General features: G+C 42.8%; 1 protein-coding gene across 3 annotated transcripts in view; it reads left to right on the forward strand.

Annotated features, from left to right (window-relative positions):
* STIM2 (stromal interaction molecule 2) overlaps positions 1-25,795 on the forward strand; it is a 114,433-nt gene that overhangs the window by 68,795 nt on the left and 19,843 nt on the right. For all 3 annotated transcript variants that reach the window (XR_012645241.1, XM_074991778.1, XM_074991779.1), the window contains exon 3: positions 10,828-10,942. Coding sequence is in view for 2 of the 3 variants with exons in the window: in XM_074991778.1 (XP_074847879.1) it covers positions 10,828-10,942 (115 nt within the window). In the remaining variant the exon portion in view is untranslated. The remainder of the gene's footprint in view (positions 1-10,827; positions 10,943-25,795) is intronic.

The following is a 25,795-nucleotide window of genomic DNA, read 5'->3' on the forward strand; positions in this document are numbered from 1 at the left end:
CTGATTATTCCTTCAGCATCTCCTTTTCATCCTTCTTCCACTTCACCTTGTGAAGATCCCACAAGTGCTCTTCTCCACTCTCACTGTTCCTTAACCTCTCTCTACTCTTGATTTCATTAACTTGCATAATTTCAATTACTGTCTTTGTGTTAGTATCTTAGAGTCATCTACCTATGTCTCTTCAGTCCAACAATTTAGATACCCTTTCATTTTAACGGTTCTGTAGCCTTTCTTTTTGGAAGACTCAGTCACCATTTGGAGTTAATAGGGCTGAAACTGAGCACATACAGTTTCCTCCTAAAATCTTCTGCAGTCCTTCCACACTCTATTATGTCACTATCCTCTTTTCATTGCATCCCCTAGCTGGGGAATCTTCTTTGACGCCTGCTTCACTTTTTGTGTCCAGGCTGGAAGAAACCCACATCTCTTTCCCATACCACATAGCAACAATCTACCCTTTTCCTCACTTTCCTTCTGTAAACAAATGTTGTTGTTCTCCCTGTAATATTTAATAGTCCTTGATGCTGAGTTTGTCTGTTAGGGGACTAAAGAACAGACACAGGAATATTTTAAGTCTTTTAATGAGAGGATAGATGTGCTGAACTTTTTTCAGTAAGGGCGCCTTAGTCGGACTTGAACACTTGCTGTTTAGCAAAAGCTCAAAATAATCTTTAATTAGAACAATTTAAATTTCTCTTTGCCTTGCTCAGATTTCGTTTTCTCACATTGTTATAACCTAACATGTCCTTCAGAAAAAACAAGGGATATAGACTCGCTGTTTATAGCTGGAAAAATTAGGATCTCTCGTCTCCCATACCACTTCAAACAGTTCAGACTTCCGTGATACTTAGAAAAGTAAAGGCTTCAGACATTTCCCCTCTCTGCGTATAATTTGAGGTTACCATGTTCTGCAGTGCTAGCTCACTTTTGTTTTGGTGATTTTTTGCTAGAGGCAGTTTTGAGTAAGTATTTGAGTCCTGTTGGAAAGTGTGGATAACTAGCCACAAGTGGCATGTGTAGTATTTTTGAGCTTTGCCATGAGTCCATCTTGGCATGCTGCCCATTGGTTGGCTAGTGTTTAAAGGGTGTTCTGGCCCCTTTTTTGCCTCCATCCTCTAGAAGGATCTGTGAGACAAATCTATGAGAAAAGTTTGAAGGTAAGGGGAGGAGATGGGGCATTAAAGTACACAACAGTATTTTTCTGAAGTACAGCTTTCAATGCAACAGTTTAAATACTTGTGTGTGGAAGACAGGGTCACCATATTTCCCTATGTGAAATACAGGGCACCTGGTGAAATTGCTTGGAGTTTAGCGAGTTCAATGGCAATCCATCCAAACTATCCAGTACAAACATTCAATCTAACATTGGCTAAACCCCCATTTAGAAGATATACTGCATTATTATAACAAAAATAGGTAAAAAAACCCCTACAATTAAGTGGTTACTGCTCTATAGAAGTGCCTGCCTTGTCCTCATCTTGCTGCCCTCCAGAGTGTGGGCTGGTAGTGGGAGAGGAGGGGAGGGGGAGAGCACACGCAGGGGCATGGAGGTATGTGGGGGAGAGCTGGGGTATGTTAGTGAGCTTCTGGAAATCAGGGCTGGGTGTGTGTGTGCAGTGGGACAGGAGGCTGGGAGCAGGGAGAAGCCCTGGGGCTGGATTCTGGAACAGTGTAAGCCATTGGATATTTTTGCAGCAGTATAAAAAGAGAATGAAAGGTACTAGGCCAGTCCGTGCCCCCCTCATAATTTAACTGGATTCAGTGGATTTACAACAGATAAATTAAATCCTTAGCTTTCAAAGTGAAATAGTGTATGTTATTCCATACCTGATACCTTTCAATACCTCAGTAGATTCAGTACAGCACAGCACACCTTCTAATGTGTACACACGCTATCCCCAGCCCATTGCCAAACCTTCCAACCTGCCACTAGTCTGCATACAACAGACCTGTGTTCTAATACCCTTCTCTGCAAACAGGATATTCAGAGCTTGTAATTTGTAAGCCCCTGTGAGAGGTAGCACTGAAAGGCTTGAAAATCCTCACCCGTTGCCCTGGCGCTGCCTCTCTCCATCTCCTGCTGAAATCTCCCATGGGTTTATCTCCCCCAAAACAATGACTTAACTTCCCATTAACCACTGGGCCCCATTCCACCCTAGAGATGTCCAGGCCACATGGTGCCTGTTGGCTTCCTAGTTGCTGCCTGTGCCCACCCTCAACCCCCTGGAATTCTGGCCTCGCTATCTCTCCCGTTCCCCAGGGCAGGGCCAGGTAGAGACAAGGGCTACAGCCGGATGGGTCAAATATCCCTTCCCAAACAAATGCTACGACTTGGTGGAAATCCGTTATTGGGAAATCCAACTCTAACTGAAAAGTCAAACAGGATTTACAGTAAAGTTCTTCCAGATTTTAAAATAACAGGGTCAAGCTGCCCTTTACTCCAGAGAGTTGCCTGTTCGCTGCTGCTTGTGGGCTACAAAGCTAAGTGCAACCCCACAGCAACTGTTCCCCCTTTCCCTGGAGTGGTTGCCCCCTGTTTCCAACCATAGAGCTCTGCCCGTGCCATCCCAATCCTATTACCTGCTAGCAGTGGGGGGCAGGAACTGTCTGAGACACGGCTTCCTCAGGCAGTGTGAGCAAAGAGTGCACAGCAGCAATGCAGCCTGACCCCTGCCCTTCCTCCATCTCCCCCCACCACCGCCGTCACCCTAGGGGCTGCTGGCAACAGCGTGTTTAAACAATCTGTTTAAAGAGCCCACATGCCTCCTCCAGCTGGCTCTTTACACAGAGAGCCCCTGCTGTTTGAAGAGAACTCTTTAAAATTTAGGTTCCTGCTTTGCAACACACAGGGCAGTTAGCCTGTTTTTAAAAATTGTGGGGAGTAAAGGCACTTCAAAGTGCCCGTGAATAGACGGCATGTGGGCACTTCGAAGTTGTCAGAGGGGAGAATTAGCCTAATGAAGTGCTGCATATTCATTGCAACACTTCATTAGTAATCTCCCATCAGCTTGATTACCATGCCCTCTTTGAAGTTGGGGGCAAGCGTAGACATAGCCACACTGAAGTAAATTGCCATGGGAGACAGTTGTTCTAAGGTTTCAACTTGATTTCATAGTTCTGAAATGCTGCTAAATGATGGGGGGCTTTTTCACATCTTTTAGAACATGATCTTTATGAAGAGAGTTGCTATAGTAAAACATGAAAACCACATACTAACATAATGCACAAAGAATGTTTAAGGAACAGTGTGCGTTCTTTCAACACAATTCATCAATAAACTTTAACATCTTTCAAAGGTTAAGGATTAGAAGGCAGTGCTGTCTTTTCTAAACACCTGTGAGCAAGTAGTAAACTTGAGCACACTCTTAGTATCATATTGGACTTCACATTGTCCTGAGAACAAGGTAGGCAGTGTCTCTCCCGTTGGATTAATGTGTCGGGGGGGGGGGGGGGGGGTTGGTAACACCTTGAAAATGGAGGGTGAAGAAATTACTTCCATCAAGTTTTTCTATACTGACTCTGAGTGTAATGGTTTTTGCAGGTGACTTCCTGAATGTAAAGTTACTTACCAAAAGAGTGTGTAGGTACATGAATTTAGTGTCTTTATTAAAGAAAGCATAGTTGATTTTCTTTATGAACTGCCAACAGAACTTTAAATTTACTTAGACATTTTGTTTGTTTAAAGTCACTTTAACTCACATTTAGCGTACAGGGCTATTTCCAGCGATGCTGGAATATTCTGGACTATTGCTGTGGCAGAAGGGGTTTATAAGGAATATAAGAAAAGGAATATAAGGAAAGTGCTTTGCTAGTGGACCATTTTAAATAGGGGCTCTGTAAGAGCTCTTGCTCCTTCACCTTCTTTGTGCACCCTCCTTTTATTTAGTTCACTTGGATCCTCAATATGTGGATTTTTGGTGCCTGCCAGGGACAGATGATTCAGACATCAGCTGTCTTGTGAAGAAAGGTGGAAGTGACAGAATAAGCCAGCCATTAATGGTTGTCATGGGTAGGGACTGAAGGGGTTACAAGGAAGTTAAGCTTCTCCATCATTAGAAGCCTGACTTAGTGGCACAAGGAGTAAGAAGCTGTTTCCCAGAACTTATGAATTTGCGCTGATTGCACTTTAGCAATACCACACAAGTCTCAGTGTTGAAAAACAGAGGAAGTACGTAAGTGGGGACTTCCCCAATTCAAGTTAGAAAACATTTTAAATAGGTAATGTTTATTCAGGTGGAATGTGTTCAGGACATCAGGGCTCACTGGTTAACATGGATGACAAAAATTAACTATTAGAGAGTCAGATGTGGCTTTGACATAGGCTGCTTGTTTCTAGTCATTTGTCACAGTATCTATAAACTGTTTCACGATTCCAAAACCATATGTGTGCTACTAAATTCCTAAAGCAGACATAACCCACAAGGAGCTAATAGTTGCAGGCCAGTGTCCCAATCTAAATTTGAGAAACCAGTTGCACATCAGTTTTAAATTTGTTACCTTTCTCAGCTGACAGCTTTCATTTTGTCTTCATGGTCATCTGCAGATGTTCCTGTCACTAGTTCAATATATTTGCACATCTCTTCAATAAAGACACTGTCTAGGCACCGTTTCTAAAAGCCCTCTCTTCAAATTTTACCATCCCCTGGTTGTCTACATGTAACATACTTCATTCTATAAACCCTACTCAAATTTCAGCACTTCATAAAGCATAGAGAGTTGTCTGGCTCTCTTGTGTAAAATAGCCTGCAACTTTGCAGTCCACCTCAGATATCTTCATTTGATCTCTATTCTTTCTAGTGTCCAGGTCAAAATGTCCTCAAAATTGTTGAACTCAGTGGCCTGTACTCCATCTCACCTTGCATATGTCTTGCACCTTGACTCTTTCTTCTGCTTGGCTAGCAATGACATGCTGCTGTCTTTCTCCACACGTGATCTGGCCATTTTTAGTTACTAGCTTTCCTCCACCTTATCAGTTGCTGTTTCATTTCAAATCATAAGTGAGAACATATATAATTTCTTCTTGTACTTTCCCTTTAATTTTTATCATACTATTTTTACTATCATTTCTGTTTTCTCTGTAGTTACTTAATTCTCTGGAGTGGCTTGGAATGTAAGTTTATATGAAAAACACAGTACAGAATAATGCTTCAATTTCACTAATAAATGATGTGGGAATAAATAGCTGCACTAAAGATTTCTGGTTCTGAGCAGTTAACTTAAAACAAATGCACCAGGAAACAACTGAGAATATCTTGCTTTGGGTCAGTGGTGCCCAAGTGAAATTTCACAATTGCCACAGTCCTCCTCAGCCACACCCCTCTTCCCCCAGAGATTACTCACTAGAGCCACGCCATGGCTGAGCCGCTGCTATACAAGCCACCCTGGGCTGTGCCTGGAGCTGTGGCAGGCCACAGCTGCCAGGGCTGCAGGAGCCCACAGGAGGAGGAGCTGCCTCCACTGCTGCTGCCACGCACATATCCCACCAAGTGGTGGGGCCCATGCGAGGAGCTGGCAAACGGCGCACCAGGTGTGTGGCTCCTCTTCGCCACATGGCAGTGTCCCTGTCACCCTGTGGTGAATGGAAAGAGTATTGGACACTGCAGCTTTAGGTAGTGGGGACAGTGATTTACAAAGACCCGTGCTGTCTAAACTCTCAGTTATTTCACTGAAAATATTGAGTATTGGAACCATTCCAGGATGTAAGATTTTTCAGCTTAATTTGTCCTTTCCTATAGGCCTACAATACCGTATAGTGTACATTAATCACGCTTTGATGATGACACTGACATGCAATGCTGGTGAACTAGTACAATGGGCTTGCTGGGAAGACAAACTTCCATATTGTTACATAGGTATGGTGACCTTAGTTCTTGGCATACCTGCCTTTAAATTCATGCTTTAACAGTCAAATGTGTATTTAAGAATCTCTCTTGGCTTTTAAAAATTCTTGCTGTTTATAAATCATGAATTTTATCTCTTTACTTGCTCTTCACACAGTAGGTTGTTTTGATGAACCATGCTTTAAAAATATTTATCACAAACCCATCTCTCCTCCAAACTGTCACATGCAAAAGCTAACAATCCTCCTGCCTCCATATATTCCACCAACGTAACATAGCACCTGAATAGGCCAATATCCAGCAACTCTTTACTCATCCAGCTGCCTTTGTCCCCTTTACATAAATTGTGTTTTATATTTTGTAAGTGAAAATGGCAATAGTACTGCACTCAACAAACAGGCAGAAGCAAAGTACAAAACAGCAGGTAAAAGCAAAGGTTGCTGCAGGGAGAGTAAGTACCAATGTGAGGTTCTTTAACCTTCGCAGAAGAAATAAACAGCCCAAATGGAAAACTGGCTTTGTCCAAGCAGCCGCACCCTTGACATTAAAGCCCTTTTGATTTTCTCTGTAGCATTTATCAAAGGTTACATTTTTATCTAATCAAGCATTATGTTTTCCTCAGGGAAGCGGTGGGTTTAGGATTAGAAGATTGGGAAGGGAGGGTTCCACAAGAGCACAGCTGCCTTTAAATTGTCAACAAAAGGTTAAAGTTTGACCATCCTTTAAAAAAAATCTGTCACTGAGATTAGTGTAGTTCAGGTCAGAGCAATTCACTTCCTGCAGGCAGCTACCCTTTCTCCACTGGCACTGCATTCTTCTAAAAAATAAAATTTTTTTTTATTGCTTAATTATAAAACTGCTTGCAGGCTTTTGTGTGTTAAATGTAAAGCCGGTTAATATTTCCTAATACATAAGGTGGCTTTGGATTTGGAATTTTGCAGTCCTCTCTGTCTTGTGTTCCTTTGTCTTCCTCTGCACTCTTGACAGAGGACAGAAGACAGAAGTCCTACTGAAACTTGTGCTTTGGTATCAAGGGAAGTCGGTGCTGCCAAATGTCTGCTTGAAACATGAAATAATTCAGGCTCCATTTGACCCAATCAGTTGCTATCAACTGAACTCCTCTTCAATGTTGTTGCTGTTCTACAAAAAGATCACCCAGAGTGGCTTGTGAAAAATTAGGGTCTCACTAAGAATATGAAAGGCTACCCAGAAAGCATTAGTCTTTCTGGTTAGCCCACCTTACTGTTGATGTTGGGCCGATCAGCCAGGCCAGTTAACGACCCCAGATCCCAGCTGCTGGAGCAGTGCCACCTGACTGGAGCAACCCCAGCCGCAAAACTGGCTCTGCAGTTGGAGTGGCCCTGGCTGTACTGATGGGCTGGCCTTTTAAATGGTTTACCACTGAAACAAAATATATTATAATTATTCAGATGGATAACTTTTTAAATGGCATTTACATCTGTAGGCCTCACATGACCACAAGTTGGATCAAAGCTAGAGCTGTCTGTTCAGAAGAGGATCTTGTCCTCTTACCCAAGATCGGGAGCCCAAGGAAGTGCTCCATCATGAGAGATGGACATGTGAGAACATAGGAGCATAAGAACAGCCATACGACATCTAACCAGTAGTCTGTCTAGACCAGTTATCCCATCCTCTGACAGTTTCTGGCGCAAGATGTTTCAGAGGGTGCTCTGGGTGGTAAGCCAGCCTTTGGCATGTGGAGAACAAGGGTGTTGGGGAGGAGTTCTTTAAAGGAGTGCCAGGCTGCAGCCCCTGCAAGGGCTTGTTTGCCATGTGACCCTGTCCGTGGCATTTGCTGGCCCTTTCTTTCAAAAAAGCACTCTGCAATGTGTGGGTGCTTCCTTTCGGAAGAGGGGACTGGTCTTTCAAACGGATGGATCGCAATCTCGATCCGCTTTTGGCATGTGGATGCACACTTTCGAAACCTGATCTTTCAGAAGTTCACCTCTTGAAGTTGAGCTGTAGCGTAAATGCAGCCCCAGAGTGCACTGGATCCAGGAAGGATTTTTTTTACTAGGGTGTTGCTGACAGCCCTGCTTTATTAATTTAGCAGGAATATATGGGCCAAAGGTGTTAACCATAACCCAGTCAATGAGCAAAATTAAGCAGTGATTCAGCCCAGGGTTTGCCATACAGAGAGGTCAGGTTGTTGCTACAGTGGCACAAACACCACTCTCAATCCTATTAACCTTTGATTAAGGCTAAAGAAGGTAAACAAGCGTTGGAAACATCAAGTATGAAGTATGGCTTTCATTTTAACAACTTTCCTTGTTCCCTTTCGCTTGAACTGGGGAGAGCTTTTGGAAAGGGAGCCCCCTTTTAACAGTCTTAGGTGGTATTGATGGTAAGACGGCCGCTTCTGTGGAAAAGAGAGGTTATTGGAGATGGACTTGAGTTGCTGGTGTTGAAGTCCAATCCCATTTCATCCCAGCTGATGTTTGGGAGTGAGCTGTCTTTTGTGGGAAAGGGGTAATCAATAGACATTCTGTGTGACAAAAAATAGACTGCCTTTGTGCTAAAGGTTCCGATGTCATTTGGATACCTCTGTCCCAGTCTGATTAGGGCTTCTTTTTAAATTGCAGGGAATGTAGACCTGGGTTCTCAGGAAATAACTTCGGTGACAGCCGTGATGGTGATGCTTGGTTCGGTACTCTGACTGGATTTATCCCATGTTCTTTCTTCATTCTCTCTTTAAGAACCCATAAAAGGAACAGAGGTTGAAATTTACGCATTGCTATATTTATTTTGCACATCTATTAGGCCTAATAGCTAGCAGAGCAATTTTGGTGCATTAATTTCTGGTTCCACATCTTCTCTTTCTACAAATATGGTATTAACATAGTCCTTGAATCATAATAACTTGGCACTTCTTGTTTTGATTAATTTGGTCTTTGTCTCCCTTTCATACATTTTCCTTACAACATTTGTTGTTGATTTATCGTAACATTTTATGGACTGTTGTAAAATTTCTGCAATTGAGCATGTAGTTAGGGTAAACTTCTAGGCCCAATTTATCACAATAGCTTTTGTCTTAATTTTCTTGACTTGTACGTGTCTAGTAAATGTTTAAGGACTAGCAAAATAGTTTATTAGGTGAGCTTTCATGGGACAGACCCACTTCTTCAGAGCAGAACAGACTCAATATTTAAGGCACAGAGAACCAAAAACAGTAAGCAAGAAGGACAAATCAGAAAAAGATAATCAAGGTGAGCAATTCAGAGAGTGGAGGGGTCGGGGGGAAGGTCAAGAATTAGACTGAGCCGAGTATGCAGACGAGCCCCTATAGTGACTCAGAAAGTTCCCATCACGATTTAAACCATGTGTTAATGTGCTGAATTTGAATATAAAAGCCAGCTCGGCTGCTTCCCTTTCCACAACGGTGCGATAATTCTTCTTCAGTAACACACATGCCTTTAGGTCATTGACAGAATGTCCCATTCCATCAACATTTTAATGGAATGGGGCATTCTGTCAATGACCTAAAGGTATGTGTGTTATTGAAGAATTATTGCACCGTTGTGGAAAGGGAAACAGCCGAGCTGCCTTTTATATTCAAATTCGGCACATTAACACATGGTTTAAATCGTGATGGGAACTTTCTGAGTCACTATAGGGGCTCGTCTGCATACTCGGCTCAGTCTAATTCTTGACCTTCCCCCCCAACCCTCCACACTCTTAATTGCTCACCTTGATTATCTTTTTCTGATTTGTCCTCCTTGCTTACTGTTTTTGGTTCTCTGTGCCTTAAATATTGAGTCTGTTCTGGTCTGGCTATGGTCTGAAGAAGTGGGTCTGTCCCACGAAAGCTCACCTAATAAACTATTTTGCTAGTCTTTAAAGTGCTACTTGGCTGCTTTTTGTTTTGATAGTGTATAGACTAGCACAGCTTCCTCTCTGGTAAATGTGTTCGCTATTTATTTACTAGAGACTTTGAAGTTTTAAGCTAAATGGCTCTGGTAGGCATAAGTGAGTGAAATATACATGAGCCTACTTTTTATCTGCTTTGTGATTATTAACATTCACACTTGGGGATTTTCCCAAAATGTTCTTGTACATCATTGCAGATTGCGGGGTTAAGATGTACTGTTTATGTGCATGGAACAGAACCATTCTTATGATCATACATCACAAAAATCAAAAACAAACCAAAAAAAAAACCCACCCAAGGCAGAGGATCAATTTTAAATTGACAATTAGATTTAATGAGACAAAACTGGACCTTTTGTTGTCTAGTAAAAAAATCTTCCATTGAACTGGTATAGCAGGATTCAAGATGGATAGGTAATTGCTGATTTACAGTAAACTCTTTCATATCTGGCATTTGTCAACCAGAACTCTCAACTAACTGGTACTTTAGCCATAAGTAAATTGTAGTTATGTTTTCCATAAGTACAGTAAATGCAAACAGAGTATAAATCTAGCGTATAATGCTACTGTTGTTATGAAAGTACTCTGCATATGTTGGTTTATTTCTTATTGTCTGATATTGTTTTTCTATAGTGTTGTGCATTGTTAGGAATACCTTTCTGTTGTCCAGAATATTTGAACATCTGGCAACCTCATGATTCCAGGGCTGCCGGGTATGAATGAGTTTATTGTATAAAGCACTGGTACACTTTGAAACCCTATCATGTAGGCTTGCCTTTAGACAGGTGAATTTCCATAGAATGTAAAAGGATGAGATACAGCTTGTTTGGGATGTTTGTGGTCACTGACTGTTAATATAGTGGAGTACATTAACCGTTTTGTTAAATTTGATTGATAGCCTCCCAAGACCAACACTGTTTTCCCAGGGTTTATTACATTCCAATTTAAAATTTGAGTGTTGAGTGCATTGTGTAGGTTGACTTCTTTAGAGGCTAACTAAATTATGCCATTTGTGCTGTGGGAGATGCAAAAGTTTCCCTGTTAAGAAATAAACTTGTATGCTATTAGAATTTAACTGGATGTTCTTTGTCTCCCTCAGTTTATCAGAGAAGACATGAAATATAAAGATGCTTCCAATAAACACAACCATCTGCACAGAGAAGACAAACATATCACCATTGAGGATCTGTGGAAACGCTGGAAAACCTCTGAAGGTGAGGGTTGGGAAATGCACCATTTCTAGATCAAGGTCATGATTTTCCAGGTGGCTCAGTACTAAATGCAGACTGACTTGAAGTAAAGTAAAGGTGATATTGAGATAAATGCGATGCAACCCCTGGCGTTAAATGACACATTACTGGAAGGATGATCTGTTTTTAAACACCTATGATACCTCTGGTTTACAGATTAACCTATAAGTGTCACTAAAAGTTCATTACATTCATCTTCTTACAACTTCTGGGCATGCTCAAGTAGTTCTGTGTAAATGGAATCAAAGAACACTAGACTAGAAGGGACCTTGAGAGGTCATCAAGTCCAGTCCCCTGCCTTCACGGCAGGACCAAGTGCTGTCGAGATCATCCATGATAGATGTCTATCTAATCTGCTCTTAAATGTCTCCAGTGATGGAGATTCCACAACCTCCCTAGGGATTTTTTTCCAAGTGTTTAACCACCCTGCCAATTAGGAAGTTTTTGCTAATGTCCAACCTAAACCTCTCTTGATGCAGTTCAAGCCTATTGTTCCTTGTCCTGTCCTCAGAGGCCAAGTAGAACAATTTTTCTTCCTCTCCCTTGTAACCCCTTTTAGGTACTTGAAAATGGCTATCATTTCCCCTCTAAGTCTTCTCTTTTCTAAACTAAACAAGCCCAGTTCTTTGTCTTTCCTCATAGCTCGTGTTCTCTAGACCTTTAATCATTCTTATTGCTCTTCTCTGGAGTTATGTTACATTGTAAAGCTAAATAATACATAGTTCTAATTTTTGAAAAGGTTTACTTGCAATGCAACAATGGTTGCATAATTGTATATCTTTCATTGACAAAACCTTGGAACCAAGTTTCACGGCAATCGTGTAAGCATTGTGTGTGCAGTTTATTAAAAAGGGGAAGGCATTCTGATTTTTTTTTTTTTTGGTAAATGCAAAACATGTTCAGTTTGTAGCGTGAAGGACTAGATATCTTAAACACTGGGATTAATTTCTGTCTATTGAGAGTTATTCTTTTGGTCAGACTGACTTGGAATGTTAATGGTAAACTCAGAAAAAACTTACAAAACTATATTTAAAACAACTGTCAAATCACTATTAAAATTATGGTGACACCAGTCTCTATTATTAATGGGGTCATATTATTTAAAATGAATCTTCGTAATTGTAACAAATCAGAGATGTGAGCAAGACTGGAAGTATGCCCAGAAGGCACTCACTGGTAGATTAAACCATATGTTGCATTTTAGTATGGGCATGAATGTGTTAAAAGCTCCACATAATACTGCTGTCTCGGCTCCTCTGTGCACCAAGACAGGCCTGCCAGGGGAACTGAGGAATAAGCACATAAAAATGATGTACTCAGTGAGCCTTCACTGTAGTCTGTGCCTTGATGCATATGCCATAAAATAACAGTTTTTAACCAAGGCATTTCAGTCTTTGTGGTTCCAGATTAGATTCAGCTGACTTTTAAGAAGTCACATTAGGGGCGCTTTTTCTTGCCCTTCTATCCCCTATTAGTGTGGTGTCACTACAGGACAAAGGTAATCTTGTTTTGGGTGTCTTAACCGCCTGTTTCCACACCTAATATGTTTGATTCTTTTAAGTATAATCCTAGCAATGATTCTTGGCTCTCTAAGACTTTTATTATAATTGCAATCCCTTAAATTACTGAGACATATGCTCAACTTCTATTCCATTTTCAACATGTTTCTTTGTCTTGTACTAGAGATATAAACTTAAATAATCCACAACAAATAAAAAATGAAGCAAGTTCTCAATTCTCAGGATTGAATTAATGAATAGTTAAGGCAAAACATGGAACTTTAGTTTCTTTCATCTAAAACTTTCACTCCTAAACTATAGTTGAAGTTTATTAGCTGATGTTACACTTCTGAACATAGCAAACACCACAGTTAATTTTTCTCCTTTGTAGCGGTATTAGGAAGTTGTATGGGACAGTAGGAATTCTAATTGTCCTTGAAGTTTTGACTTGCTAAAGAATACAAACAATTTTGGACAGGAATAACCAAGGAGCTGGTGCAAAGAATGGTGTCAGTAACATCAACTTCCATGAGCTTGTTGGAAGGTATTGGGGTATGAGGGTCACAAACAGTAAATAATACTTAACAATTTCAACTTAAGCTTACACAGATATGTCACACTGTGATTCTGTTCCTTTCAATTAGTTTATAATCTCCCTTCTTCCCACTGACAAAAGGCTATATAAAAATATTACCCCTTTAGGCTTGTGTTTACTACTTTGAAGGTGTTTCCTGCCTGAGAAGATTATTTATCCCACATTATGGTAAACTTTTGGGTAGAAAACAAAGTGCTCCCAGTCGATAGAGTTGAGCAGCATCTAATAAGACACAGAACTTCATCTAAGTTTGTGAGAACCTTTTGTTGGATAAACTTCTGTTGGTGACAGATGCAAACTTTCGAACTTACACAGAAGAGGTCTGGCAACAATACATGCATGCCTTATTCAAGATGTGGATGTATCGTGGGTTTATATAGAGGCAATATGATATTTTCTATTTTATCTCTTCCTTGTTCCCTATCTCTTTAGCTGGAGAGAATTTTTAGGAGCACTTTTGCTGCCCTTCTTGGTAGTCTCTTGGATGGTATCAAACTGTCCTTTAGGGGAAGGGGGGAAATGATTTGAGGTGAGCCAGAGCTGTCACTGCTGCAGTTACGAGGGATGGTGATGGTTGGGCTTCAGCTGGAACTGGTAAATTTGACAGTGTCATCTACATTGTGCTATGGCCAGGACGTTTTAGGAGGAGGACAGCAAAGGCTTTCTGGGAAGTCCTGGGAGATGGTGGGACGGCAGACATGATGGCAAAGATTGCTTCTGTAGTCCGTCTGGTCTTTCAGTATTCCCCAAAGTCTTTAAATACATCTAAAGAGAGTAATAGCCAACACACCAGTTTTGGTTCATTAAATTTTGGTTCTGCATCTTCTGATTTTACCAAGAGTGATTTTTAACATAGTCCTTGTGCTTTATGAGGAGGTCCTTTTTATTTAAACAAATTCAGTTTTTCTGTCTCCCTTTTGTACCTTTTTCCATCAGCCTTTGTTGTTATAGGTCGGGGCCTGCAACCTTTCAGAGGCAGAGTGCTGAAATTTTGACCTTTTGATCGTCTGAGTAATGGTGATCTTACCCAGTCTGTCAGGCAGCCCCACAGGCTGGGAGTGGAGCTGCCACCAGCCCTAGGCAGGGAGCCAATGCTGGCAATGGGTTGGGAGCCCCAGGGGCCAGGAGCATAGAGCTGCTGCAGACTGGGGGAGGGATAGCAAAAATGCTCCAGGGAGGTAAGTACCCTGCCCCTTCACCTAGCCTGTTCCTGCCCCCTCCTCCTGCCCGGACCACCTCCCAACCCCTGCTCTTGCATTCCCTCGTGGTGAAAAAAATTATACTCATGAGACTCTAAGTGAGGAGACTTGAGGTGGAGGTGCAGTTTCACATCGTTGGGAATTTGATTTGTTGCTCTAGGAGGGGCTCATACTGTTCTACCACGTTACCCTGGACTTTTGCTGTTTCTCTCAGGTGAATGCTGCCGAGAGATCCAGGTGGAAGAGGCTGAATAATTGTCCTCTCTCTATGAGCAGCAGGAGATCGTTAATCAGTGTAACTGTGGTGGTTTCAGTTCCATATCCTGGTTTGAATCCAGATTGTTCCATGTCTAGAACATTATCTTCGGCTAGATGTGTTTGTGACTGTCCTTTGGCTGGCTCCTCTATGAATTGGTTCAGGAATTTGAAATTTGACATTGGTCAGGAGTACGCTTGAACTGATTTATCTGTTTAGTTCTGAATGTGGCACAGGTGGTGATCATTCTTCTTTTGTTTGGTGGTGAGTTCCAGTCATGAGACCATTGTTGTGCAGATAAGTCTTTTCCTTTATCAGCTTCTTTTTTTGTAGTTGAATCAAGCTAGTGTCCTGTGAGGTCATTGTCATGGAAAAAGATGAGATCTCTTAGGGTAGCCTCTCTGATGGGATGCTGCTTAATGGGGAGCCAAGTGCAGTGAGCAATGAATCAGGGTGATATGTTCCTCATAATCTGTGCTCCTGACCAGGCAATCTGCTTCTTTCTGTGACTGTTGTAGTACTTCCCTCAGGTCTTCATTCTTGACTCTTGAGGGAGTTGCAACAATTCTGACTGATCCTCATTTTGATTTCTTTTCCCTTTCCTTGATACACAAAGATGAGCTCAAGTCTGATATCACAGTAGTAGTTTGTTTGTTTTTTTTTAAATGAAGGTTGAAGAGTTGGGCTGTTGATGTATCAATAGGCTGCCTTGCTTTGGACTGGCATTGCACAGCAAATATTCTCGCAGCAACTGGGAATAAATGCCATGCAAGAGAGATGATATGGTTTTGTTTCACATTCTTGTTTGTTGGCAGTCTTGGGTTTTAAATATCCAGACAGTGGAAATGCACTCAAGGCAAACATGGGTACGGATGTATAGCATTACACTGAATTCCACTCCAAACAGAAGTAATAGAATATTTCAAACACCATTCCTGGGAAGTGGAAATAGAAATACCTTCTGTAACATTAAACCATTGAATATATGAAATATCAGGGCCACTCAGGGTGAATTCTTGTTCCATTCAGCTTCCCTCTGTGCTTTAGGTATTAGACTATATGCTGGTAGCAAAGGCATGTCCTCTACCAGTGCTTTTGATTATAATGTTTGCTAAATGAAAACATGCTTTATGAATTTTGCGCTCACTCCTGCGAGGTGCGTGGCTTTTGTCAGGTAAAGTTTGTGTTTGTGTTTGGTACTCCATTCAGACTTTTTTTTTTTTTGGTGGGGGTCACAAATGAGCAGATTTTTATGGTTTCACGTGGTTCTGTTGTCATTCTCCTCTTGCTGCATATTTACACCAATCTTGCCTCAGAAACAAGGTATGGAGGGAAGAGGTTAAATTCCATGAACCCCGAAGTAATAGATCATGTGACTGAGAGACTTCTGCTAGGCTATACAGTAGAACCCTGAGATACATGCACTCAACTTGTGTATCTTGGGTTAACACGACTTTGGCAGGCAGCTGGCACCTGGCTTCGGGCTGCCATTTGTCAGCTCTCCCACTCAGGAGCAGGGAAACGGACCAGTTGCTGGTCAGCCCAGCAGTGCTGGTCAGTTTCCCCTTTCCTGTGAGGTGCAGGCAGCCCAGAGCCAGGATCTCTGCTGTCCACCACTCATAGGAGATAGGAAACTGATTGGGAGTGGCAGGGATTTGGAGGCAGCAGCCTGTCTTCTGGCTCCCCTCTGCTGGCAGGAGCCGGGAAACTGACCAGGGGTATGCTGGTCAGTTTCCCAACTTCCACCTGCAGAGGGGAGCTGGGAGGCAGGCTACCACTTGGTTCCTAGCTCCCACAAGTGCAGGGGAGCTGGCAGCCAGGCTGTTGCCTGGTTCCCGGCTCCTCACAACTTGCATTAAATTTGAATTACGAAAAATTGTGCAGGACCGCAACTTTTGCGTAACTCTGGTGTCTACTGTACAAGCTTTATCTATAGTAGGCTGTATTGGAGAACAATGTGAAGTATGAGAACTGGCATTATATCAGCTCCTGTGGTGTGGTAAGTTTTTCTGTAAATGATGATGTTATAATAGCAGCCGCTATAGTATTATAGCAAGTGATGCAGACTAAGGTTAATTTCAGTCAGCATTCACTGTTTCTTTTTCAGTGCTGCAAAATGGGTAACCTCTGTCACTACTTTTACCTTGGCATGCTGCAATGTACATTTCTGCTGGGTGAAAACTCTAATTTGCAGGAAGAGTTTAGAGGTGCAAGAATGAGCTTATGTACCGAGGAGAATGTTGACATGTCTCGTTGATGGTATCACTGTGGCAGTAAACTTTTTCTTTTATTAACAAATATTCTCTATTCAGGCCTCTTCAGTGACATGAACCTGATCTGATGTGTGGGCCAGGCCCATATGTTTGTCTTTTGAGGCATTGCTTGAGGCCCTTGAAGGAAAGGGGTGTTGCCTCCCACTGGAAAATCTCTTTCTTTACCGCCTGAGTTTGGAATTTTACTGAAGTAGGATTAGTTGTCATGAGTGTCAGAAAGGTAATCTCTGCAAAGTTGCCAACAGATTCCACAGAAAATTAATTTTGTGGTCAATAGAGCCCTCAGGATTTTGCTGATTAATAAGCTCCTGTTGTGCAACTTGCTTTGTGACTTGCCTTAAGTTGTTTGGCGTGATGGATAACTCTCTAACCTGATTTGATTTTTGTTGCAGTTTGTTTTGTGTCAGACCCGTTTCAGAATTCTAAAGGTTGTGAAAAGAATTAAACTTTTTATCCGGGTCATCCAAGGAATGTAAACTCCATGAACTCCTAATACCTGATTGGACAGTAAGGCAGACTTCTCCTAGACTATGCAGGGTTTATCTGTAGTAGATAGACTTTGTAGCAAAAGCAGTTTTTCTCTTTAACAAAGTACTGTGGCTTTGTTGTCAGAGTCACCCAAAGAAGTTGTCAAAATTTCTAGTTTCTAGGATTTTACTCAGAGAATGTTTTTATTGTGTAAGGTTAAAGTAATGATTAAGAGTAGGCTGCTAACAGACTAGTATCATTTAAAAGTCTGAGGGGTAGCCATGTTAGTCTGTGGCTTCAGAAATAACAAGCGGTCCTGTGGCACCTTTCAGACTAAAAAATTTATTAGATGCTGAACTTCTGTGAGTAAAGTGGGTCTTGTCCACAAAAGCGTATTACGTAATAAATTTATTAGTCTGTAAGGTGCCACAGGAATACTTATGTCTCTTTTAAAAGGTTTAAATTCTTTCTATGCCAAGTGCTAGTGGACCTCTAAATAGTAGGTAAAATATAATACCTAGCACATTTTTTAAAATAAAAATGATTTTCTTGAGTGCCTGGAGGGTTGAGAAGCTAGCAATCTCTTCTTCTAAGACTTTCTCCTTCATCCTAGATAAGGATAAGGACAGTTTCCAATTCTGTAAAAAGCAAGCGTGCTTGGTGGTTTTCATTTCATTCTCACTTCTGTTTTTCTTTTTGCGTTTTTACCATATTGATTCTTTCTCCTTTTCTAAACTGAGTTGTCTGACTAATGCTAGTTTTGTTGAGTAAATGTTGTATTCCCCTTATCTTATTTCGTATGTTTCATGCAGGTTTTTTCTTTCTGACCAAGTTTTTTTGTTCTTTATTTTCCATAAAGAAATTAGTAGTAACTTTTAAACTCATGAATGAAAAATTATGTAAATCAGCTTCATAATTTTAAAACCTTCTGTCCCTTCATTAAGAAAATGAGACTGCCAGATGAATAACCTGACTTTTAACTTGCCTGTTTTTAAATTGTTGAAACATAACATCTTTATTCCTGCACCCTCTCCAAACTTTTTTTGTTGCTTGTTATGACAAGTAGGCAAGCAGCTGTCGAAGGTTTTCCTTCCTAGTCAGAGGAGCTGCTTTAGATTTCAGTAGAGAAGTCTAGGGCAGTGCTTCCCAACCTTTTCGGCATCACACCCCCACCCCTTCTGATTTTTTGAGAAACCCTCATGCCCCTCCCCACCTCTTCTTCTTCACTATCATACAACCCCCTTTAAACAAAAAATCAATTCATAATTTACAATGAACACAACTTTGATATAAAAATGTTGTTTAAAAGTAAACACACAGTTTTCCTTGGCCCCTTGCAGCTGCCTGTTGCAGCACCAGCTGCCTGAACCCTGGGCCAGCTGCCAGAGCTGCCCATGCCAGCTGCCCTGCCCACCTGAGACCTATGCTGTCAGAGCCACCTGCCCGAGCCCCACACTGCTGGGACCAGCCACCTGCCCCAGCTGTGGGACAGCTACATGAGCCGCCCACCCAAGCCCCACGCTTCCCAGGACAGCCACCCAGCTGCCAGCCTGAGCCACCCAAAACCCATGCTACCGAAGTTAGCTGCCTGCCCACCAGCCACAGCTGCCTGAGCCCTGCAATGGCAGGGCCAGCCACCCAAGCCCTGTGAATGCTGCAAGCTGGCTGGTCGCCCAATCCCACAAGCCCTGTGAGCTGCCCACCGGAGCTCCTACTCTCCCACGAAGCCAGGCACCCCCAGCCGTCCATTTAACTCCATCCTCCCCCCGCCCCAACCCACACTGACTCACCTTTGCGTGTCTTTGCCGGCTGCCTGCTTTTTATAGTGGCTGCACAGGGTCAACCCATGTAAAATGGCAGGGGCTGAGAGCCAGAAGCAAAATCCTTTGGGTGGGGGGAATAATGGGGTGGGCTGGGTAACCTTGTACCCCCCAGAATGCCCCCCCCCGGGGGCACACCTCCCACTTTAGGCAACCATGGTCTAGGAAGTTTTAACTTTCACTAACTTAAAATAATTTATGAACTGTAACGAGAACTTGAAGAACAATGTAGCCAAATGTTTTAAGAACCACAGGAAATTCAAGCTTTGTTTTATATAAAAAATTTACAGATAGGGACCACAATTTTTAGATTTGTGTACTTTCTCTACTCACGAGGTCCTTTGATTTGCATATCTAGATTATATGGTACCTGTTTAAATTATTTCATTTTGGTTTTACTTTATATGCTGCTGTTTGGGGATTTTTGTGTGTGTTCTCCATGGTCTCAAAAAGTCTAAGAAACACTGGTTTGATCTGTGGTGCATGTAGAATGTGTGTGGTAACTCCTGTCTGGCACTCCCTGCAGCTCAGTTCTGAAGTACTAATGCTTGAAGACCCAGATGTTGGCATTCCTAGTTAAACGACAAGGGGGCTAGCACCTCTCAATAGAAATATCTTTCCTCCACTTGGATCCACAAGAGTTGTCTCATCTGCTGGCCTAAATCAGTCGCTAGGCCTTCAAAAATATGTGGTACCTATTCCTGAGATTTTGAAATGAATTGTTCATGTATTGACTTACTTGTGAGATGTTCTTGTTCTTGATGCTCTTGTCCTCAGAACCATGGTTCTCAACCAGGGCAGAGGGCCCTCTGCAAGTCCCTAAGGAGGTTTCAGGGGTGCAGCCAAACATGTCCAGTGTAACACTAGCGGGACAACTAGTGTTCCCTGTAAGCTGAGCACTTAGGTGGGTGCCAGGAGAGATTTAGGTTCTGCCCAACTGATCAGCAGAGTGCCCACAGCCGGCCGCGTATTTTTTGTATTGGAGGTGCACACATGGAAAAATTAGAGGAATCACTGCTGCGGACAGAAAGCCAACAGCCCACCAACTGCAGCTGAAACCTAGGGGTTGAAACCTGCCACCTGGGGCTGAAGACAAAATCTGAACAGTGTAACTTTGTGGGTGCTCCAGTGGCTCTGCTAGTTACCCCTCATGCCAGCCCTCACTTTCATGTGCAGAAAACCAGTTGTTATGGCACAGATGGGCTGGGAAGTATTTATAGCCTCTTGCAGGGACCTCACATGTAAGGGTTGAGAACCCCTGCGCAGAACATGGTGAGTGAACTTTTGAAAATATAACACTTGTTTCCTGAGGTGTAACAAGAAAAATGTAACCCTGCTAGCATTGAGAATGGCAAACTAGTACCCAAGACCTCTGCCACATATCTAGAGTGGAGTTCAAATCTCCGCAACATGATCAGAATTGTGGAGGTGCAAACTTTCTGCCAAATTCTACCTGGGACTGTGATTTGTACTAAAGCACGTACACCGAGTGTCCAAAAGCTATGCGGAAGCACTCTGCATTCCACAGTATTTAGATGTGTGCATTCACCCATTTACCATGTTGGTATTGTCCAGTGGTGGGGGCTTTTGACCCACAAAAAAAAAGGAAGATGTTGGGGGTGCATGTTACATTGCTTTATTTGGGAGTTATGGAATGTTGCCTATACCTGGGCCCCTGAGACAACCATGATTTCACAGAAGATTGTGAAAATAGTCCCAATACTAAATTTAATTTTCCTCCAGTGGAGCCAGTAGGGGTGCAGGAGAGTGGAGTGGGAAGGAAACAAGCATTCACTTGTGCCAGTCTGATGCTCATTGTGTCCCCCGAACTGCTGTTCCAACTTCAGGGTAGCCAGTGGACATATGGTGTCCCTCAGGGTGTCATTGGCTGTGCACCTGTCCCTGTTTACATGTTAATCAGCCCAGAGGCTAAAGCGGACAGATTGCAGGGAGATGGTTTCAGAGGTGCTTAGTGTAAAGTGCATACTGCCGCCCAGTCCTGACTGCTCTGCTCATGTCAGTGTGACCTGCCTTGACTTCTTCTGCCTGGCCTGGGGTACGCCTGGGCCCCAGCTTGCACCATCCTGACTGACGCACCCACCCGATTGATTCCATCATCACAGGGGCCGTTACTAGGCAGAAGAGGAGACCCAGAGCTGGGAAAGGAAAGTGACTGGGGATCTGGGGGCAAGTAGAGGGAGAGCAGCTGGATATGAGGAGCTGGAGAGACTAGATAGAGTGAGTGGGGTGGATGGGACAAGTAGAGGGGTGAGGTGTAAGGTCAGGGTTAGGAAATAATGGGAGGCTGATGAGAAGAGTGGAGGATTTGGGTGAATTACAGAAGAAGGAGGTCCAACTTCGAGGATGATGAGCTTTACAGAGTGTGAGCTGATGTGGGCAGATGGCCATTTGTGCTTCCTTTCTGTTGGAAAAATCGCAGCCATTTGGGGGAACTCAGCAGCCAGTCTTAAGTGAGGCACAGTAGCCAGTGTGGATTTTCACAGCTGTCTATGTTCCGCTGATGGTGTTGCTGTTTACTTGTTCCTTGTGTAAAACTGGCTGCAGGAGTCTCTCTGCATTGCTGCAGTTTTTTCTGACAGCAGGGAGGCATGTGCTCATCTTCTGAAGTTGGAAAAAATCTGTTTTTGGGAGTGACTGGGTGACCAGTTTTATGCAAACGAATGCAGCAATTGCCTTTCAGTAACTGCATTCTCTGTGTATAGTCTGCAAAAATGCTAGATTCCCTGGATGTGGCTGTGAAATATATATAAAAGTCTTTAATTTCACACTTTTATGCAGACATGAAGGTTTAACCCAGAAATCATAAAACCAAGCAACTGTGAAGTTTGTCATAAGCCAGAGAGAGAGGATTTGCATGTCGTGCTGTATTTATTTCCCTTCACCAGGTTCACCGATTCATGGCCAGTATGTTTGGTGCTCTTAAAAAGACACAAACCAGCAATGGGCAACCAAGACTAGTGAGTGAGCCATGTGAGTGGCTCTCTGTGGTCTCAGTGGGCTGCGTCATTGAAATCCTGTGGTGGGCAAGCTGCAGCCTGTGGCTCACTGACTTAACCCCTGTGTGCCACTCTCCTTAACATGCCTCTTGCTCACTGGAGCCCCACACTCCCTTCTCTTCCTCGTGTCACTTCTGGAGCACCATGAATCTGCTGATTCATGATCCATGCCTGTGCCTTCTGAGTTTGCAGTGTTCACGGAGGGCGAGGAGTGGGGTCAGAGCACCAATCAGTGTATTCATGACTCTCCAAAAGTCTCTCTGGGGAGATGGGGAATAGGATGTGGGGCTTCATTATGTGAGAGGCGCATGGGGTGGAGCGAGGGAGAAACCTGATGAGTCTGTAGGCTGCAGGTGGAGTCCATTGAGGCCGCAGGTTGCCCATTACTGACATGGACAGTTTGTGTTTACTCTGTGGAAAAGGAGAATTCATTATGGATTTCCTGTTTTGGATTCAGTTCTGCACCTGATCAGATAATGCAGTTGTATAACCTGCTCTCTTTTTGTCACAGACATAAGAAGGTACCAATACCCTGCATACAAAATCCAGGGGAGCAGCCCCTTAGAGCAGTGAGCCCTTGACTGGGAGGTACCAAAGACAGGTTATTTGTTTTTCATGTATAAAGTAGTACTTGTGTAGGTTTCTTGGCGTCTTTTTAATGATTATTAAAACCATATACCAGGTAACAGGAACTAATCTAAGAGGTAAGCTTCACTATGTAACAAAATGTACCAGCCAAACAAGTACCCGCTGAAAATACCCCACCCATCACCAAAGCACACTTCCAAATGTTTCCTCCATGTCCACCATTTAAAATAAAACAGGGCTGGGAGATAACTGGAGACAAATGACTGCCCCACTGGGATCTTGATTTCTGACAGCAATCAGGCCTGCCAACAGACAGGAGTAAAGGGGGAAATTGCCTCAGCGCCTGGCTTTTCAAGGGGGCCCAGCGCTGCGGACCCTGCCAGTATTTTGGTTGCACTGGCAGGCAGAGCTCTGAGCCCCTTTGAAGTGTTGGTAGTGCCACAACGCGCAACTGTGGGGGACCCAGTGTCACGGTCCCAGATGAGAAGGGTGACTGCCCTTGGCCCCTCCCCATCCAGTAGCAGAGAGCCAGCCTACCCCTCGCACCCCCAACGCATGCATTTTGCCCTGGGGCCTGTGGTTGTTGTCTGCCCCCCTGACAAGAGGGAGTGTGAATTCCTAAAAGCGTGGCAACCACAAAGAAAGCCCAGTCGGCAGCCCCCTCCATTTCAAAGGTGGGATGGTCCCAATGGGGGCAGTAGCACACTGCAAGAATGGTGATCTCTCAAATGGGAAGCTCCCAATCCATGTAGGGGTTTTGAAGTCCAGTGCCACCCCACTTCTCCTGAGGATCCAGGGGAAGACAGTCAGACTAATGACCACTGATGTCATGTGCTATCAACTGCAGTCGGGTATGTTTAGTTTTGATTCCTCCTCCCCACTGCCCCCAAAGAAGAGTTTGGGTGTACACCAATTCCTGTGTCCTCTGAGCCACCCTTGGGGTGCCCAATCTGTAGTATATTGAGCACTGTCAGAATTCTTATCCCTCTGCGCAAAGGAGTAGTCTACACGAGCTCACTAGATTCATCTTGGAATTGCCACTCTGTTTAATGGGGAACACTTAGGTCTATTTGCATTAGAAACAAGAAGTTTATTATGAAAACAGATTCAAATGATAGTAAGCAAGCATATGGGAAACTAAAAAACACAGTTTTCAACTAGGCCTAAGATTTTCAGTGATCTGCACCTCAATTTGAAACTTAAGATGGGAGGAAAAAGTCAAAAAGCACTATTCTAGAGGTCAAACATAACTCACAAGGCACTTCCCTCTCTCCTACAGGATGGGTGACCCCATGTCTTTTTCCTGGCGTTTTTGACTATGATGGCAACGTTTCTTTTTTCATGAGATCATGCCCATTGGCAGTTTGTCTTCCCAGGTTGAAGGGTCCACAGTGGACCTCTATATCCCCAAAGACTGATTGTCTTTATTTGTAAACAGGAAGACACTTGCTGGTTTTGTTTTTTCTCGCAGGACTCTCCAAATGCCTTCCTTAGCACATGATTCAGTATGCAAATAGGAAAATACATAATGGTCAACCCATGTCCTGTCTGGAGCAGTCAGTCTCAGTGCATGCCAGCTCTGAGTTGCCCCCTGCCATTTAACTACAAGAGTTTAAAACATTATTTTGAGTAGTCATGTATAATTCTTACACAAGTGTGCATATAAATATGGTGGTTGACAGCTTGGTCTGGATGTTTCAGGGACCCTTCTGTCAGCAGAAGGGTTTTCCAGCACACTGAGTAGCCCTGTCTGCTGTGCTTCCAGTTGGCTGTTTTTCAATCAGCTTTGGCGGTCTGGACACGATCTGTTGACAATTTTGTGACAACATATGTTCTGACAAAAACTTCTGTCGACAAATTGCTCTAGTCTAGACACAGCCTCAGTGTATAGGTTAAGAGGAAAAGAACACAGCTGTAGAACATTACTGCTATCAGATTGGTACCTAGAAGATTAAAGGGTTTGTAACCTAGAGGCGCTGGATAAAGCAATCCTTACTACTCTGACCTTGTTACCCAGGTTGGGGAGGGGCTGCTATTAAGTTTTGAATACTGTTTATTTTTAATGCTAATTAGCAATATTGGAAACAGTGGAGAGTAAAACTGAAGCAATTTTAGAACACCTATGAAACCGTCTAATAGTCCTTAAACTGGATTTTCAGTGGTATGCTAAATATAAATAATCTGGGAATCCCAGTTGAAATTTAAGCTTTTATGTTAATCATCCTTATCCATTTCAGACCATTTAGCACAGCATGAACTACACAAAATTCTATTGTGTCTGTAGTTTACAAGTGGAACGCATTTGCAATCCTTTTGCACTATTTTGTAAAGGGTCTTTGTAAAAATTCGCTATGCACTGTTAGTATCAGATTTCAAATCCTTCACTTGTCCAGGTACAGTTGCTTGGAAAAACACATTGGCAATGTAACAGAGAGGTGGTCATGTTAGTCTGTATTCCAACAAAACAAAGCAGCAGAAATGTAGCACTTTAAAGACTAACAAAATGATTTATGTACTCATCACCGAATAAATCATTTTGTTAGTCTTTAAAGTGCTACATTTTTGCTGCTTTGTTACATTGGCAATGGTTTAGTGTCTCCGTGTCCATGGGAGAGAATTTTAAAAGGCTTGGAGTGGTTTTGCATCCAAAGTTGTGTATGTACAAAGGGTTTTCTACTTGGTGATTTGCTCCATAGCACAGACTCTTTATACACTTGGCAAGCACAGTGGAAGCAGGCATTTATAGTGCAAAACCATTGCCTTTCAAGTTGCAAAATGGGCTGGCAGAGTGACATAGCGCCCGAAGCTCTGCCCTGGAATGAGACAGAGTTTTAGCTAAACAAAAAGCTCCAGGCAGTATGTTTCCTTGCATGCTGAGACATCTGCAGTTACGAGTGGATCATGTACACTGTTGGCTGGCAATATGAATTGTAATAGCAGCCACTGTGAATTAAAAAAAAAAAATTTTGGTATCCACATTCACTTCAATAACCTCTTCAGTGAGAGAATTAATTTATCATAACACAAGATATCCCAGGAACATTTGACTTTTTTTATAATTACACACTATTTGTTCAGCACGCAAGCAATATAAATGCACCT

Source organism: Carettochelys insculpta, chromosome 4 (genome assembly GCF_033958435.1).
Source record: "Carettochelys insculpta isolate YL-2023 chromosome 4, ASM3395843v1, whole genome shotgun sequence".
NCBI lineage: Eukaryota > Metazoa > Chordata > Testudines > Carettochelyidae > Carettochelys > Carettochelys insculpta.